Source organism: Diceros bicornis, chromosome 24, assembly GCF_020826845.1.
Source record: "Diceros bicornis minor isolate mBicDic1 chromosome 24, mDicBic1.mat.cur, whole genome shotgun sequence".
In the NCBI taxonomy this organism is placed as follows: domain Eukaryota; kingdom Metazoa; phylum Chordata; class Mammalia; order Perissodactyla; family Rhinocerotidae; genus Diceros; species Diceros bicornis.
The window spans coordinates 24,969,536-24,988,598 of record NC_080763.1 but is presented as its reverse complement, the minus strand read 5'-3'; the positions used below and the strand labels follow the sequence as shown (position 1 = coordinate 24,988,598).

The window sequence follows — 19,063 nt, the reverse complement described above, 5'->3', positions numbered from 1 at the left end:
AAAGCGTCAGATCGGATGGAAGGAATCACTGGATTGTATTCTCCTCTCACTCCTCCCAACCTCCCCAGTACAAACCTCCGAGGCTCCAGGGAACACTGGAGTGTTCACTTGCCTGTAGGTCCTCTTAGTTCACACTGGTGCAAGTCTCAACGATGGATTTCCACAAGCTCAGTGTCTAACCCCAACATTCCCAAATGTCATGAGTCCACGTGTGTGAAACTTAAATCACTGCAAATATTTACTCTAGCTTTCACTTAGTATTTTTAAGCAGTATAAAGCAAAAAGGCCAAATATAGTTTTCAAGTAAGTGACTTTTATTTTTCTCTGACATTTCACAGTCAACTTCTACAAAACTTCATACTTCCTCAAAAGAATTCACATTTGGTAAATAAATCTCTACCCTAAAGAATTCATAGCAGGAAGAACACTTTGATATATGCAGGAGAGTTACTGTTCTGCTGAACGAATCATGGTAGAAAAAGTCAGACAATAATCAATAAAAAGCAATGAGAGTGTAATAAATTACAAACGTCACTAAACTCCATTCCCATACCCAATTCTATCAGCAGCTTTTTCTAGATGTGTTTCAATACTGCCAACAAAATCTGCCAGAAGTTCTCCTAAGGGTTGGTTTGAGCTAAGAATGGCTTCTCACTTTGAGAAAGCAGTCGCTGCCACAGTACTTCATACCAGATCAAAGCATGCATTGCTGAGACCAGAACTACTTACAGCCCATGCGACCAACGCAGATCTTTCTGCTCAACTCCTAGGCTCCTCCAGTGGCCGATCTCGCTCCTGGCCCCAGATGTCTGCTAGCCTCAATGGATCACACTTTCCAAGATCTAGCTTCTCTACTTGGCTTCTGCTCACAGCCCCACCAGGAGAAGAACACCCATGCTAACAGCCTAGAGAGGCTTCCGCACCAAGTTAGAAGAGCAGAGAAGAGCCAGGGGTGGTGCTGCTTCTCGCTGCCACTCAGCAGTGAAGATCAATGATGGCTTTCATCATCTTTTACTGTGACAAGAAGGGAAACGCAAACCTTCATGTAGGAAGAAGAGTCCAAGAGGCTTAGAGCTCCACAGAGGGTTTTTCCGATGGAATAAATTTGGTTCTCAGCAAGTGTGTGCAGATTTCTGACACTCAGTAAGACTCATGACTGGTGCCCAGGCTGTTCTGAATGCACCTGTCTCTATAGCTTTGCTGCCAAACATACTCTGCCAAAAAGGAAGCTTCCTTGCATGGTGTGCAGAGCAGAGCTGCTGTAGTACCACACAGATTCAGGGGAGGCAAAGGGAGTGGGCCAAGAGCAGACTACTCAAAGGAGCTGAGTCTGCTTAAAGACACATTTGCTCCGATGCTTGAAACTCTTTCAGAAACAAATGGCAGGTAACAATTCTACATTGATCAGGAGCGTGCAGAGATTTTACCGAATTGTTTATTTCTAAATCAGTCATATCTAAATCAAACATGTCTGAGAACAAAGTGTAGGCAATCTGCCTACATTAGAGTTACAACTACCTAGTAAATATGAGCGTTAGTTTCTGGCTTTCGTAAAACTTCAAGAACATTTTCCTTGCAGAAAAGATGAGGCTGGTCATAAAGAACTTATTAAGGTAATTTGTACAAAGATCTTCAAGAAGATGAAATTTTAGAATAAGAGGACAGAAAGTCTAAAACGTTACCACTTAGAAATCTAAGTAGTTTACCTTTACAATGAAGCTGAAACAATGTGTACCATCTGGAAATCCTCATCACATTCTCCATTTCTAGATGAACTTCACGTAACCAACACTACACCTCTGGCTCTGCTGCCAATATCCAACACATGAAACAAACACACAAGACTCTGCTCCACAGTCGCTCCGCATCACTGTGCATCACACGGGACAGACGAAAACTTCAGATATGAAAAGAAAATGGATGAGAAGAATACTTTCCAATGTCTTGTGGACTTATATTTAATAACTTTAGGATGATTTTAATTCCAAGTTTATCAAGCTTAACAATCACTTCTTTCCTTTAATAAAAACAAAAGGAAAAAAAACGTGGCAGCAGAGGGTTAACTTACATTACACTCTCAGGAACCATGAAGCTATCTTTAAAAAGATTTTCACACATAAAACAGGTTGCATTGTTTCAAAAGAGAGGGAAAAAAAGCATAAATTACCAAAATATCTTCTGGCTCCTGACCAAGAGATGCTGGCCATGTCTACTTTGTTCAGACTCTAAGTCAAAAAAGCAATTCATCAACTATAATTCCAGATGGTACTGAATCCATTCCATACTGTAAAAATCTGAAGTATTTTGCCTACCAGTTTAAGTGAAGAGAAATCTGGCTTGTGACTACAGTGTAAGAGTTAAATGGTGCAGCTCTTTCCCCTTGACTTTCAAGTTTAAGAAAACAAAGGTTAAGTGATTAAGAGCTTGCACCCCAAGCTGAACCTGTGCCCAAAGCACTTCAGGTTTCACCCCAGTGGCCCGATGCGTTGTGGAATGCAAATGCACCTCCTATTTTCCTCTGAGACTAAGACATTCCAGGGCAGAGCCACGAAGGATCCTCGAGTCACCTACTCCCTGGCTTGACAGGTGTCGCTCTTGTGTCGTACCTTGACAGGTACACTCATCCATGTCACTGGCCCCTGATCACAGTGAGTGAGTGGGACGGTGGGAGGTGACAGCTGGAAGAGCCCCACAGTCATCTCCACTGCTCTGCCCTGTAATCCATCCAAGTGCCTGCAGGCTAAGGAAAAGAGACTCAAGGACACTCCGAATCTGAGGTCCTCAGTGGAACAGAGACATAAGTAAAGTGTGCATAGACCACAGGTTAAAACAGCAGCCAGGTATTGGCATGTGGTTTCATAAGTGAACTGCTGAAGAGTTTAAGTTTAGAAGGAAAGCTCTTACATAAGTTTTGGGAAACAGGAGTAAGAGAATAGCAAAGGAGCTAAAAGGAACCGCTCAAGTAACAGGAAAATATGCCTTCTCAGCTATATGTCTGGGTGATCAGAGAATGCTTCTAGGTCCCTGCCAGTATGACGAGACCCAGATGTTAGAGAAGCCTGCAGCTTGGCCCAAGCCTGAGGAGCCCTGCTCTTGGTGGCCTCTATAAACAGCTGGGTCTGCTCCTTTAGCTGGTCTAGTTCCACCTGAGTTGCCTGGTTCTGACGAATTAATTCCTTGGTTTTCAAAGTGATCTCCAGCAAACCAGACTTGTGTAGGACTACTAGGGTATTCTGAAAGCGCCTGTGTTTGCTCTGCCGCTGCTCTGAAAAGATATCTGGGCTGCGGCAGAGGTGCTCGGCGGCCCAGAGAGGTGAGCTATAATTAGCTGACAGTGGCGAGAGGGGGGAGCTGCTCTCTAACCCGTGCAGGGTGCTGTCTGATGCACAGACAGGACTGGCGGGGGAAGCAAAGGTCAGACTAGGAGCTTTAGCCACATGGCTGCTGGACACTGGCTGAAGAGTCTGTGGACTTCCGCCTGCCACCAGGGAGGGCACCCCCTGCAGAGCTGAGTCCTCGGCAAGCTTGGCGCTGGGAGGAGCGGGCGCTGGGGGACTGGATGGCACAGCACCAGGCTTGGCTGGCTCACTGGAAGACAGGCTCGGCCCCAGTCTCTCAGTACAGACCTTCTTCTGCATTCCACTCTCTCCTCTTTCTTCTGGGCTGAGGCACCTTTTGCCTGGGTGGGGGGCTATTTTGGTGTAAGAATTGAGAATAGGCAGGTAGTTCCTGGAGTCTGACTTTTTCTCGCCAGCGTGACGTGGGCTGACAGGAGACGGCATGGGTGGGTGAAGGAGCAGGAGCTGTGGCTGCGCCGAGATCACTTCAAAGGAGGGCTGGACAGTCCAGGACTGGAGCGGGGAGGAGCCGCTGCCCTGAAAACAGAGGGAAGAACAGCAGACGACGCGTTACCTGCTGAAAGCACGGATGCTCGGGTTCCGTCAAAGGGACAAGCAGACACTCAGGTATTCATAACCACTGCAAGCACAGAGCTTCCCTCACCCACAGGGCAGCCTTTCTCAAGAACATGACTGGAGAAGTGGCTTGAAAATCCATTTGGATCTGATAGCATAATTTTTTTTTCTTTTTTTTTTACTTTTCCTAAGAGAAAACTGTAAGAAATATCTATTTTTATTCAAGTGTTATCACTCAGAAAAAGCAACTGTAGGTAGGTGAAGTAATGACATAGCTAAGGTCACAACTGAGGCAACAAAAATAGAGACAGTACGATTTCCTGGAATAAGTTAAAATGTGCTGATCTCAAGACTATAAACATGACTTCACACCCAAGTCTATCTTCAGTTAGTTACATCTGGAACCTCTTTCACCTGAAAACAACTTTTGATTAAAGTTACATAATGTCAGGAATCCATGGGCCCCTTTTCAAGGCAGCGACACCCAGCAACCATAAAACCACTCAAGAAAGTCACAGCTGCCGTGTCTTGGTGCTCCTGCAGGCTGGCACTGTGTGCGATGTTCTACATGGGTTGTCTCCCTAAATCTCCATACAACCTCATGAGGTAGTTATTTCCCTTCACAAATAGGACTCTGAGGCTTAGAAAGTTGACATAACTTGCTTTAAGTCACCAAGCTACTAAGTGATGGAACTAGGATTCCATCCTCTGTGTGACTCTGAAACCCATCCTAACCATTCTGCTGTACTGCCTTTGTTATATTATCCTCAATTACACATTTTTACTTTTAATTAAAACACTGATTCAGATGGAAGTCTAATAAAGGAGGACATGGCTACTTGTCTCCAATATTTAAAAGCTACTCCAGGGGCCGGCCGGTGCATGTGCTCCGCTTCAGCGGCCCGAGGTTCGCCAGTTCGGATCCCGGGCGCGCACCGACGCACCGCTTGTCAGGCCATGCTGTGGCGGCGTCCCACATAAAGTGGAGGAAGATGGGGACAAATGTTAGCCCAGGGCCAGTCTTCCTCAGCAAAAAGAGTAGGATTAGCAGATGTTAGCTCAGGGCCGATCTTCCTCACACAAAAAAAATAAATAAATAAAATAAAATAAAAGCCACTCCAGTTCCAATTCAGTCCCAAAGAAATGAGTGTAGATGAAGCTAGCAGAGAGAGAGCCTGACAGAGCTTCTTATCCTCGGTGGGGTCATTTGATGTAGCTGAAGAAACCTATGGACTATCTTCCTACACGTGCACACCGTTTTGCACACATTTCAGCTTCTTGGATGCCTGGCTAGGAACGCTAGGCCAACTATAGTTCATCTCCTGTGCAAAGGCTGGGATGACCTGCGGAGCCTGTTCTGGAGTCCTCCTGGTGTTCAGATATACTCCGGGATGTCCGTAAGCAAGCAACGCTAGGCCTGGCAACTGCACTCCCCTGTCCAAGGAGATCCACAATCAGGGGTCTTCTGAAGCGGAGATCAGCCTAGCTGTTAGAAGCAAAACTTCAGGCTACCCCCTGGTCACTCATGCCCTAGGGGTGGGCCTCCAAGGCAAATGGATCCAGAAAATATCCAATCATTGCTTTCCCAAGATCATCTCACTGGACTGTTCTTCCTAATGCTGCTGCTATGCCCACTGCCCTAACAGATACTTAGCTTATTTGTTCTATTATTAGCTTTTACAATGTATTACTCATGCTGAAATCATCTAAGGGCATACGGGCCAAGATTTTAGACCTGCACAGGACCTCAGAATCATTTCACACAAAGCCTTCGTGGTAAAGATGAGGAAGCTCAAGTCCACGGTGGTTAAGTAATTATAATTAAGTAATACACAGCCCAGTGCAGAACTGGAATCAGACCTCACAAGAAAAATACCTAAAACCAAGCAGCAATAATCAAGACGACTATCACGATATGCAGAGATTTAAGTATATTATTTTTTTAATTTTAAAATGTGCTGGATTCTAGCATGTGTGGAAAAATAAAACAAAACTCCTGGACTACTCCATTAGGTCAGCCTGCCCCCAAGCCTCCTACGTCCTGATCAGCCCAGCAGCCTTCCCTGCGGGTCTTTGTCCTGAAGGACGCAGCTCTGCTGGAAAAGCCTCCTCGCTCCTCAACTGTGGGCTGTTCTCAGCCCTCTGGAGCTGCCAGCCTCGCCTCCAACAAAGAAGGCAGATAAACACAGACGCACAAGAAAGAGTGACAAGGGAGCCAGAGAGCGAGAAGCATGGCGGCACTGGTGGGGCCTGGACAATCTCATTTGGGCTCCCTTTCATGTCTTTATTCTCTCTCTGCATTTCAATAAGCAGAGCTGTGCTTCCCACTGTGATGTGATTTGCTAGGCAAAAATCTTCAAATTCTTTTTCCAAACTCACCAGGTTGCCTTGTTGAAAATCAGTTTGTGTTCCTCAGAAATAACTAGGTAATAGTTAAAACACTAAGGTTTCCTGTCAGGCTACAGCCATATTCTTCCACGCAAGGTGGGAAAGTCAAGAACATAAAGCCAGATTTCAAATTGCACTAGCTTCAAGCAGCTCCTCAATGGACCCATGCGAGAACTGATCTATTTTAGAGCAAAGTCGGGTGAGGTTAAATGTTCTTAACCAAGTTCACAGGACTGAATTCTCTGTTTCCAACACGGGGGCTTAGCTTAGATTTTCACCTAAATCTCCTTTTCTTTCATAGCTAGACAACAGGGTACTTTTCACCTCCACAGCAGTGCCGTGCGGACTCTGCTGGGACAGCCACAACGAAGCCGGCGAGCGGCTTTCTCACTAACAACATCAGCTTTGGCTGATTACTAAGAAAATGCTCAGAATGCGACAAGAGAAACATGGAAATTGCCTCTACTTCTTAGACAAGTAAATGCATCCCAAATTTCTACATTCTCAGGGCAATTCAAATTAAGAGATCTTTGGTTTCTACTCTAAATTCTGCCATATATTAGAAGGCGCTACAGAAGTTAGGACATTTCTGCTTGGTTCCTTTATACACGACTAAAGTATTCTGGAGTCTCTTTGGACCAACTAGGAATACAGAAATAAAATAGTCTTACTGTCTGAACTTATGAGAACACGTTATGACTCTTGTATTCCTTCTTAAAACACTGTTGGTAGTTGAAAGGAAACATCCTCTCCCAGGACAGACACACGCATCAGCGTGGTTCTCTGGTGGTCTGCTTCTAAAATCTTTCCTTGGTAGAGAGGGAGAGGCTCTGCACACAGAAGCTCAGAAACCCTAATCTGCACAGGTGTTAGGAGCTCTCGGTCCTCCTCACCTGTTTGACCAGCACGTTCTTCATGACGACCATGGGGGACAGTGCAGGGAAGGCACTGCTTGCCGTCTTGGAGCTCTGCCTTGGCCTGTCTTCTCGGCTCCAGCCTAAGGCGCTCAGCATGTCCTCGGACTCCATCTGCTCTGCCGAGCTCAGACATTCTGAGCTCCCATCTGGTGGGCAGAGGAATGGTTAGTTCACTCAGTCTCTAGGCTAGGGGCTCTTAACTGGGCCTCCTAGGAAGCCATGGACCCCCTGAAATTGAATGCAACATTTATGATATGTGTCCTTGTGAATTTTTCTGAGGAGAGGGTGTTGAGCTTTCACTGGATTCTCAATGGGATGCATAATCATCCCTCCCACCCCAAAAGATTCAGAATCACTGCCCTAGGACAGCAGACTTCCTCTCTAACTCCTTACAGACAGACGCCTGCGGCAATCGGGGTTCGTGTGACAGTAATCATCACCACGCTACAGGAGAAATGGGTTGAAGGCTTCAAACGTAGGTCATTACTTTTAAGAATCTCTTGTTGAGGGCCGGCCCCGTGGCTTAGCGGTTGGGTGCACGCTGCTGGCGGCCCGGGTTCAGATCCTGGGCGCGCACCGACACACCGCTCATCCAGCCATGCTGAGGCCGCGTCCCACATACAGCAACTAGAAGGATGTGCAGCTATGACATACAACTATCTACTGGGGCTTTGGGGGGGAAAAATAAATAAATACAATTATAAGATTTAAAAAAAAAAAAAAAGAATCTGTTGTTGAAAGGGGGGTAGTGTGTGACCTGGCACAGGATTAAGACTTTCAGAGGCTCTGGGTACCACAAGATGTAATTATAATAAGAAGAACAAAACCAACCTGTAAATCTCAAAACTTACATCCATGCTGAAATTACAATAGCTTCTTCTTAAGTCTTCTAATTGTAAAATTCTGGATAAGTTCATCAAGGCTGAAATTTAAATGTGTCTTTCTTTGTTATCCCCTCCACCGAGTTTAGCATCTCCTTTGTTGGTGTCCTAAATGCACATGGAGTGTGCCTACTGGGATCCGGCACAATGGCTGATAGACAGAGCCTCTCCAAGGCAAAGAAAATAAGGTTCCCTACTGAAATCCACACAAAAAGGACTTAATTAGCCACCTGCTGGAGTCAACAGAGAGACTGCTGTGGCCCGCTAGTGAGGAGCCTGGCAACACCCTCGGTGCTCACCAGGAACCTCAGAGGAATCTGCACCAGGCAGGACTGGAACGTGACTACAACTTAGGCGAGTGCAACTGTCAACACTTGCATTTAATCAGAATCTCTAGTGAGGCTTTTAGAAATTACAGATGTTGGGGTCCTCCTCTCCACCTAGTGAGTTGATTTATCTGGTGCCCGGGCAGGTGTGTTTTCACAGAGCACCACAAGGACTAATCCAAATCTGCGCCTCCAGTCAAGAACCATTGGACAGAAACAGAGGATTCAGGAGCACAGCACATGCCTAGTGCTGGATGGGGGCTTCCAATGCCATTATGTACAAAAAGGAAACCAGGGCTCCCTGGAGAATGGCTGATTCCAAGTCTTCGGCAGGGCAGGCATGAGATGAGCCTGGACATCTTATCGTCTCAAAGCGTGGAAGTGCACAAACACAAGTCGGGACATGTCAAAAAGACACAGGAGCTATGGAGAAGGGACTCCCACTGGCCAAATCTGGGACAATTTGAGCATCAAACTGAATTACAAAAGAACTCCAGGAATCCATAGTGATAGTCAAAAAAGAGGGTGGAGGAGGGGAAGCGCTTCTTTACAGAAGAATGTCAGCTAATAAAATGGACAAGGAATGACAGAATGAGATCACCACTTTTAAACCACAAATGTGGTAACTGATTCAGGCGAGGCTCATCAATGGAAGCTAAAACGACTGGTCAAGAGTTTGTTGGGGACGGGATAGTCACACAATCTCAGAGTACCCAACCATAAATTACTTATTAATTACAAAGAGAAAAGGGTCCTCTTACAATAAAGAAATCTGGTATTTGCTTACACCCTACCTAAACCAAGTGGTCAACCAGGGCGTCACCAAGAATAAGACAAATGTAGGAGTCTCCTTATATGTTGCAATGGGAAGGATATCACATCAAAAATCTAGCATTCTGGTAAAAAATGTTTATCCTGATTCTAATAACGGGAAAACTGCCAGAAAAATCCAGAGTGTACACATTCTACAAAACAACAGGCCTAACTCATTCAAAGATGTCAATGTTGTAAAAAAGAAAAAAATGAAGAGAAGGGAAGAAGAGGGAGCTGTTCTAGACTAAATAAGATTGAAATGACAGGACAACTAAATGAAATGCACAACCCTCAACTGGATCCTGGATCCCAAACAGCAGACAGACAAACAGACAACAGCTATAAAGGACACTACCAGGACAAGGGGAAAAATGTGAATATGGTCTGTAGCGAATTAATAACTATATCAATGTTAAATTTCTTGGCAATGATAGTTATAATGTAATTATGTAGAAGGATGTTATTTTTTTAGGAGACTCATACTAAAATATTTAGGGATCAAATGTCAAGTGTTTGCAACTTATTTTTGAACAGTTCAGCATAGACATATATATATAAAACGTGTGTGTGTGGAGAGAGATAAAGCAAATACGACAAAATGATATCACTCAGTGGATCTGAAAGAAAGATATCTGCAGTATTCATTTACTTTTGTGTAGGTTTGAAACTTTTCAAAACATAAAGTTGGGAAAATAACTAAAATGGAAAAAACTACTTGGTTTTGCAAATTACATCATACTCCAAGGTAAAAGGAATGATAACTCAGGCAGTGACAAAATCACTGGCACGTGGCCCAGGAGTGGCTGGAGACATTCACTGAGGCCACTTTCTGGAGCATAATGAATTTGATTTTTTTTTTTGGTGAGGAAGAGTGGCTCTGAGCCAAGATCTGTGCCAATTTTCCTCTGTTTTTGTATGTGGGACGCCGCCACAGCATGGCTTGATGAGCGGTATGTGGGTCGCGCCTGAGATCCGAATTCGCAAACCCTGGGCTGCCGAACTTAACCACAACGCCACCGGGCTGGCCCCAAGTTTGATTATTTTTAACACCACTTTATGTCTGAACAGCACAATACTTTTAAGGCACTTCTACATAGAGAATAAGGAAACCACCAGAAAAACTATCCAGCCTTTGGGACATACTACAAAACAACCGGCCTGACAAAGCTGAAGTTGCTGGAATGAGAAGTACCAGATGTCAACAGTATTGGGAATAATAGGTGGTAGGATCATGGATAATGTTTATTTTCTTCTTTGCACATTCCTAAATTTCTAAGCTTCTACAATGAGCATGTACTACCTTCACGATATAAAAAACAGACGCAAACCAAACACAATTATTAAAAGAAAAAAAAGAGACACTAGGCCTGCAATGTTTCTCAAACCCGTCTGATCACATGGACCACCAGAGACACTTGTTAAAAAAAAAAAAAAACGCCTTTCCAGGCTCTCCCAGACTTCTCACAATCTCCAGGAGAGGGGTCTGCAGCCAGTGTTTTTAACAGATGCTTCAGATGAGCATTATTATGACGAGATGAGCTTAGGAAATAATGCCAAGAAATAGAGAGAAAAACCCAAAGGGCTACCAGTTGGCCCTCCCTTCCCTGGACTGTCCTTATCCTAATCCTTCGGTGGATCTGTGCTCTGTTCCTCTCTCAGCAACACTCTATGTATAATTCGGCTTCTCATGCAGCATGCCTACAGGGAGAAAATACACCAATCTAAGGATGAGCGAGTTTCAGTTTTCCTAACAGCTGCATTTCTCACTATAAATTAATAAATCAACAAGATGGACTGATTAGTCTCTGTGAGGCTAGATAATATAAATTTCCTCTAGCAGAGGGCTCCGCTCGCAGGATGCTGACCAGCCAGAATCGCCTGGCATCACCCCTCTGCATCCCCTGGGCCAAAAGTGTTGACACTAGAGCTGTATTCAAGCCATGACCCTCCGACCCGGAAATAAAAAAGAGCCTCAGCACAAAATTAAAAGATTCACTGGGTATGCGGCTAGCCCTTTCAGGTAAGGCTTAAGACCAACTAGTGGGGAAAATCGTTCTACCTTCTTGTCTCTAACAGATTCTTAAGTTTAGAATTGGGCCAGGAGGCTCACAGTCCAGATACAAAATGCACAGATACTGGCAGGGATGGGTTGTAGGGGGAAACGTTTTTAAACCCAGCAAAATTACTTTCTTGGCAAAAGAGTTACCTTAAATTATATACCACTTTTGTTTTAACTTGTTACATGCTGACAACATGCAGTAATGTTTTTTTCCTGCAATGCAACTATTCCTATGAAAGAGGAGCTAAAACAACAGAATTATGGGTATTTACAGATTGTGTCCAGTAACCGCTTGTAGCAACTGGAAATGTAGGATGCCAGATCATTCCTTCAGAACTGACCCCACGCGGACTCTGACAGGTAGCCTGCCATATGGCATCAGAATTACCATTTTAAGAGATCAGATAGTTATTTATCCTGTAGGTGAAAGCTTCCCATCCTTATCACAAAAAACCAGTTTTAGGGAGGACGCTTTTCAGGCAAATCGCTTATTACAATGTAGAAAGAACGAGGTATTTTTAACCTGAAAATCCCGAGTCCTTATCTGACTCAGCAGCAGCCACACCGTGTTGACGAACCACCTTCTTCACCTCCGTGCCTTTGCCTAGCTTGGCCGAGAGTCTTCTGGGGCTCTCTCTGGACGGGATTTTCCTCTCCATGTTTCACTGGGCCGGAAGTAGACTCATCAGGACTCTTGTCATCTGGAATGCCCTGTGCAAAACAACAATTGCATAACAAGTCACTGCCCACAGGGCTGACACAGGTGATCCACACGGTGAGTAAAGTGGGGCAAAGAACACCGGCCTCACCCACTTCCTCTCTATTTTCCCAGGCTTCAAAGTTTACTAACAGTAGAGTGGTTTGCACCCAAAAGGAGGGTCACTGTCCTCTTGCTGTCCTCTGATGCCATTACAAATTCAAAGCACACAAACCACACACAGTGGAAGCTTTGTAAACTGCTAACAAAGGCACATCTGATTAGGCTTTTCTGAATGAGTAACCCACCCTGCTCCCTGAGGAGGAGAGGCGATGCCCACCTGGACCGGCTTGCTCTCCCAGTCTGCATTTGAAGGCTCCTGACCTATTGCCACCTCCCATAGTGCAGTTTCTCAAAATAACCTTTCACTTCTTTGGATGAGGTACTGAAAAGAGTAAAAATAACTCCTTATGTATGCATGCTACATTTTGACTTAAAAAGCACTTTTAAGCACAAATAAGATCATCTATAATCGTGCTTTGATTGTATAAAAGCCCCTAACATTATTGCTGTTCAGGTTATCTCACCCGAGCCTCACAATGTCCTCCTCAGTTGCTATCCCATCTTACAGAGGAAGAAGCTGAGGCTCAGAGAAGTTACATTCAGTTATTTAAAACTATTTCTCAAGTGCCTACTATAAACCAGGCATTGTGCTAGGACCAGGGACAGAATGAAGAGAACAGACATGGACACTACCTTCCCGGAGCTTCGGTCTAGAGACACAGGAACAAGCAATCACACAATTAATTAACTGCTGCTTTGATGACAGGTATGAAGCGGAGGGGCTAACAGTCTGGGGGACTGGAGAAGGGCAAGCTGTCCTGAGGCAGTGACGTGTAGCTGGGATCTGGAGCATGACAGAGTTAGCCAGGGGAAGGGGACGGGTGAGGGGTGGAGGTGTGAAGGTCCTCAGGGAACAAGGAGCCTGACACAGTGGAAGAGCTGGAAGGCCAGGGAGGCTGGAGCACAGTGCGGGGGGCAGAAGGCCATGTTCTGAGAGGAGAGCGGTCAGTGGGGGCCGGACAGGCAGTGCCTTGTAACCCATGTTGAGGAGACTCTGGATAGTAAGAGCAATAGGAAGCCATGGAAAAATTTTAACCAGAGGATTGACATGATCAGATTTGCATTTTAAGAGCATTTTGGATGCTGGACTGAGACTACAGTGGAGAGAGGCCAGAGTGGTAATGAGATTACTGGGATACGACCATAGTGGTCCAGGTGAACGGATGTGGTGGCAGTGGAGATGGAGAGAAGTAAACGGGGGAGACATATTAGGAAGCTGAGTTGATGGGGCTTGGCGATTGTACATTGGGGGACAGATGGCAGTACTATCTTCTAAAGCAGGGAGCCCAAGAAGAACACAGAAGGGACTGGATGGGGTGGCTGGGCTGGTCCAGTTTGGGCCATGTAGAGAGAAGCGACTGGGTCATCCAAGGGGAGCTGCTAGGTAGGGTGTCACAGGTATGAGTCGGAAGCCCAGGAGAGAAGACTAGATTTGCTCCAGTGATGCACAGCTTGTCCATAGCAGATCCAGAACTAAGCTAACAGTGCAAATAATGAGACAAATGAGCCCTTCAAAGGGCTGGCAGGGGCTGAGAAGGTTCCAGATGTTTTAACAAGGCCATTTGGGTCACCAAGGAATGGCAGCTCTAAGGCTGGCATAAGAACAGAAAGGATACTGCAGGGATAAAGAGAACAGGGGGCCAATAGGGAAAACAGTAATAATAACAAAACTGGGTGGGTGCAGGGCTACATGTGTGTGTCCCCGGGAAATTCACATGTTGAAACCTAACCCTCAAAATGACGGTATTAGGGGCCTTTTAGAGGTGCTTAGATCATGAGAGTGGAGCCCTCACGAATGGGATTAGTGCCTCATAAGGGAGGCTGCAGAGAGCTCCCTAGCCCTTTGCACCATGTGAGGACAGTGAGAAGTCTGCGACCTGGAAGAGGACCCTCACTGGACTGTGCCCGCACCTGATCTCGGACCTACACCCTCCAGAACTGCGAGAAATAAATTTCTGCAGTTTATAAGCTACCCAGTCTGTGGTATTTTGTTATAGCAGCCAGAATGGACTGAGATAGTAAGTGGAAGCAATGCCTAGTAATGTTTGAATTCACGCGTGACTCCATCCAATTGTCCTTCTGAGTGGAAAGACGAGCCCCTGCCAAACAGCACTGTATCTAGAATACCCTGAAATGCCACGTCTGAACATCTCTGCTAATATGGCATCTAGTGAAGATCAACTACTCCAGGAGCAGGGGAGGGACTCAAAATAAAATTATACAGAAGACGACGATGTTTATGAGCGTCCTTGAGTGACCCTCTTGCTCAGACTTTTGCATACAATAGAAGTAGACTAGAGGGGACACACACTGATTTGAATTTTAAGCACAGTTCCAAGTAAAAAATATTTTGTGTCATATCTAACTCATTTAAGGGGACTGGCTTCCCCATTCAATCCATATGAACCATGCACTCTTTGACAGGTCACATTTAGTACTTCGTGCATAAAAGACTCACAATGGCACTGTCACATCTTGCACACACTATGCAAAAGCAACGTCTCTCTGTCGGATGGCTATGAAGTCTGACAGCACGGAAAATCCAGTTTAAAAAAGTAGACTAAAATGTAAAACTGTATCTCTAATTAAATCAGGATCCTTTTGTATCAAACTCAACAAATGAGCACAGTTTCATTTTCCTGAAATAATACCGTCTGAAGGTGAACAGGAGGCTTCTTCAAAATGGAAGGAGACATAGGTCGTGGATGGGCAGTCAGACTTTTCAAGTCTGACCCTGCTGCTGATTCAGATTAGGGAGGTAGCGCATGTCAGTTGCAACTAATTAAGAACTTGACAAAGATTCCCATTATCTTACTAAACATGGATTATTTTACAGGTATTTTAAATAAAGCATCCCAATTTAGTCTTCCACAAACCTTGTGACAAGACAAGAAAAAACGTCTTGCTACTGTTATTACAGTGTAGTCAACGGAGCTAAAGATACACAGCAATTTATTCTGGCTCATAGACAATTTGCAGGACAATACTGATTGTGGAATCAAAACACTGAAACGTTAACAAATAGGTTAAAAGGAGAACAGATGCAAAAATTTTAGATTCTGGGAATTGGTGGCAGTTGGAAACAAAGAATGCATAATCTACTTTAGGATAGTAAATTGACTACTTTGGACGTGAAAGTGACTAAAAATATGAAAGCTTCCGTCCTAAGTAAAGTTCGCGTTAAGCAGAAGAATGCCTTAGTGTCCCAGGGAGGGTCAGGTGGGATGGAGAATGAAGGGCTACATCATGCCAGGCACCTTGAGCTCTCTTCTCTGAGAGGGGAAGCACTTCCCTCCTGGGAGTGCCACTGAGGCCATCAATTACTCAGTGAACAACGGACCCATTCAGACACAGCTCCACGTGAGGCCCTCAACAAGGGAGAAGCAGACAGTGACAGCATTTACTACCGGAGCTCTCAAACCCAGGGCTGTGCGAATGGCAAAGTCTGAAAACCTCAAGAAGATTCTTCTTCCTCTTTGGTATTATCTTAAAATCAAGCTAGATGCTCATAAGCTGACAGGGGTTGAAAAATGGGTTACCAAGCTCCTACCCACTGTGCTATCTCTGCTTCCTGGCACAGACTGGAAACCACTAGCACTGCTTTACAAACATCTCAGATCCTCATGTGTCTGACTTAAAAGGACTCCCCGAATTGTCAGAATTGACCCTAATGGGGCCTCTTGTAAGTGCATACGTAACACATTGTCCAAAAGGTTCCCGGAGAGAATAGTACACACTAAAACTCATAATGGGAAGTGAATCAATAAACATAGAGGTTTCTATAAATAGGTATTAGATAAAATTCTAACAAGTGCTCCACAGCACTTGGCTCTTTTATTTTTGCACTTCTTACATCAGAGTCTATTATTTGTTTGTCTCCTCTACCTCGAGTTGTTTTTTCATCTCTGCAACCTCAGCGCCCAACAATTAATGTGTGAGGTACTTAACAGAATAATAAATTCCAACAAATCTGTCCTGCTGAGTCTCGCTGACAGCCCTAGCGGCTTAGCTGTCACCGAAATACCTGAACAGCTTGAAGGTCAAGATTCTGCATTTCCAAACACCACGGTCATCTCAAGATCTAACTGCCAGGTCTGGTCTCCTGCAGGAAACACACATCTCATCTACCCCTTATTCTAAGATGAAACCTCAGGGATAAATCCACCAACCAAATTAAAGATTGGTTTAATCCACAAACAATCTCTATGGAGATTTAGGCTTATGATAAAACGGGGACCCAGAGTTTACAAGGAAAGGATCTGAAATGCTGCTCTCAGATCCCTCCTTTTATAGATACTTGGCAACGTTCCCCAAGAGCTCAAGTTCCTTCTAAAATATGTCACGTGTATAACATGCGTGCACAGAAGTGTGAGGTAAAAGCACAAGCACAGGCTTAAATGCAACCAAGTGATAAGACCACAGAAAATGAAGACCTTACCACCCAGAAAACCATCAGTAATCCCAGTGAGAAGTATAAATGCATTACTAGGTTTCTCTGAAGTCATTTTTTCTTGGTCTGCATATTCAGAGATACCATTCTGGGAGAAGGTCTGTGCATTTTCACAGAGGACAAAAAAACCCATCTACCGAAATCTCTGATATTCACCTTCCCATTCACATCCATTTTCATTTTCCAACTTGGCTGCAAAGTCATATCCAAGATCCTCAACCCCAATTCCATACAATATCCTCTGTTTGGAACCATGTATGGCTCACTCCATTTTCCTCTTTCAAAGAGGAAATAAGACTAGAGAACTTTCTCAAATCCCAGCTTTGAGAGGGTTCACAGTAACCGTGCCCACCTTCCCATTTGCACCAGCCCACGCTGCATCTGTGCCAGACAGCAGGAGCACCCTCCAGGCATCCACCAGCCTGCCAGCTCAGCAGGGCAGAACTGGGCAGACCCTAGGACTGTGCTGTGACTGGCATACCACCAGCCTCCCAGGGCAAATGCCCAGGCAATGCGTACTGCCAGGACTTGGGCAACCAAAGGGAGCCTGGCTGGGGCCTGTGCCCTGGGTCTGGATCAGAGCTCCCCCAACCCACCCGCTAATCATTACTTCCTTACTTGGCACTGCCCACCTTCTCCCCCACCTCCCCATGCCCTGGCACCACGCCTGGCAAGCTGGCCACCTAGGGGAAACAACCATCAAAGTGGGTGACAGCAGTTCTTTGGAAAAGACAACACACCTGTGCCCCAGGCCCAGAAGGCGGCACCACCCTCACCCCCAAATTGGAGGACCAAGACCCTCACCGGGTTACCAGCTCCCACGCCCACATACCTGCCCATACCTTAACCCCTGCTCACAGCCCGGCAGGCCTCCAGCCTCTCCTCGCGCCCCGGAAGCCCAGCAGGCTGTTGCCCCCAGGGCTATAAGAGGGTCCACCTCCCTAACGGTCTTCCCCCACCCGGTCCTCACACAAGCCCCCTCCCCACGTCCAGCCCCTGTCCCACCCATGATTCCCTCTCCCACGCAGTCCCGCCCCTCCCAGCAAAACCCACCAACTCAACGACGGAGGGACGCACCACCTCCTGCTCCCGCCGTTTGGCCTTCTGTCCCCCGAAAGTCCCGGTTCTCTCTCCGCCCACCTCGCTTCCCTTCTTCTCTCCCCTACTCCCACCTCCTTCCCCGCGCGCCCAGCCCTCCCTTCCTCACCTAGGGCCGGGGTCGCTGCTCCACGACCAGACTCGCGGGTCTGGTGGCGCATGCGCGAGCCCGGCCCCGCGGCTCCATGACAACCCCGTCGTCGCGGCGTCCCGAGCTATCCCGGCCGCGGCCCGCCCATCGCTTCTTCCCCGCCTCCGCGGCAGCTTGCTCCAGACACGTGACCCGGATCGGATGACCCGGCACCATAGAGACTGCCCGCTGTGCTCCTAGAAAGGCCCTTGGAGGCGCGCCCTGTTCCCGCCTCCGCCGGAAGGAGTGGCTGGCACGCCTCTCTGGGAGAGCGGAGGACGTCCGCTCTCTCCGCGGCAGGGGGCTGTCTCTATGGTCGGTTTTCCAGGCCTCGTCGCCATTTTGTACCGAGGACCTTGAGCTCTGAGCCGCTGGGGATGGGTTTCGAGGCGGGGTGTGGAGGAGCCGGGGGGTGGGCGGGCCTGAAGCAGACATGGCAGGAGGCGCGCTTCTCCTGCGGGAGCGGGTGGAGGGTGGCCGGAGGGAACGGCTCTCTCGGCTTGTACGCCGCGACACCGTTGGGGTTGGGGACCGGGACAGGCCAGGCCTGTCTTGCACGCGAGCCCGTGCGGGGCGGTCGGCGTGGGAGGGAGCCGTGCCGCGACCGCCCCGCGCGCTGCTCGCATGTTTGCCACGCCTGCCGCGGCGGCTGGGGTGCGTTCCCGGCCGCCCCTGGAGACAGGGCTCCGCGAGCCTAGGGCGCAATCAGTATTTCTCTTGGATGATTTCATGTCATTTTGACTCACTTTGTCCCGTGCGACTGTCCAAGATGTTGAGTTTTATATGGATACTGTTTCTCATGCCGGCGCTTGGCGAAGTGTCGCACACGTGTAACAGCTAAAGAAAAGGGGGTTGCGATCAGTCGAAGTTCTGATGCGTTGAGTCAGTGAGGGATACTTCTTAGATTTGAATTTAAAGAGGCTGACAGATGGAGGCAAGTTCTAGAGCTGCCCTGTCCAATAGGGTAGCCACCAGAGGGTATTGAACTAATTAAAATAAAATTTAATAATTCAGCCTCTTAGTTGCGCTAGCCATATTTCAAATCCTCAATAACCACATGTAGCTAATGGCTATTTTATTGGACAGCCGCATGCCAGCATCGCAGCAAGTTGGATTGGACAGCTCTGATCTAGATGATGGGGAAAGAGGAAATCGCCCTCTGTTGCTGGTCTCAGCCTTTCTAAGCACTGCTAGGTCATAGTGAAATCACGTTAATCCTCCAGACACAGATAATGCTAATGCATTACTAGATATGAATGTATTTATT

General features: G+C 46.6%; 1 protein-coding gene across 3 annotated transcripts; it reads right to left on the bottom strand.

Moving 5' to 3' along the window:
* Positions 1-1,520: 1,520 nt before the first annotated feature.
* Positions 1,521-17,837, bottom strand: CIPC (CLOCK interacting pacemaker). Of its 3 annotated transcripts, none has more exons than XM_058567425.1 (4): positions 17,776-17,837; positions 11,822-12,009; positions 7,196-7,365; positions 1,521-3,875 (listed from the first exon to the last, which is right to left on the bottom strand). In XM_058567425.1, exons 2-4 carry the CDS (start codon positions 11,955-11,957, stop codon positions 2,988-2,990), a joined length of 1,194 nt encoding a protein of 397 aa, XP_058423408.1. In that variant the 5' UTR covers positions 11,958-12,009; positions 17,776-17,837; the 3' UTR covers positions 1,521-2,987. The 3 variants fall into 3 exon arrangements, with proteins under 3 accessions (XP_058423408.1, XP_058423409.1, XP_058423410.1); XM_058567426.1 differs by lacking the exon at positions 17,776-17,837 and adding an exon at positions 17,622-17,695; XM_058567427.1 differs by lacking the exon at positions 17,776-17,837 and adding an exon at positions 12,336-16,880.
* Positions 17,838-19,063: the final 1,226 nt, after the last annotated feature.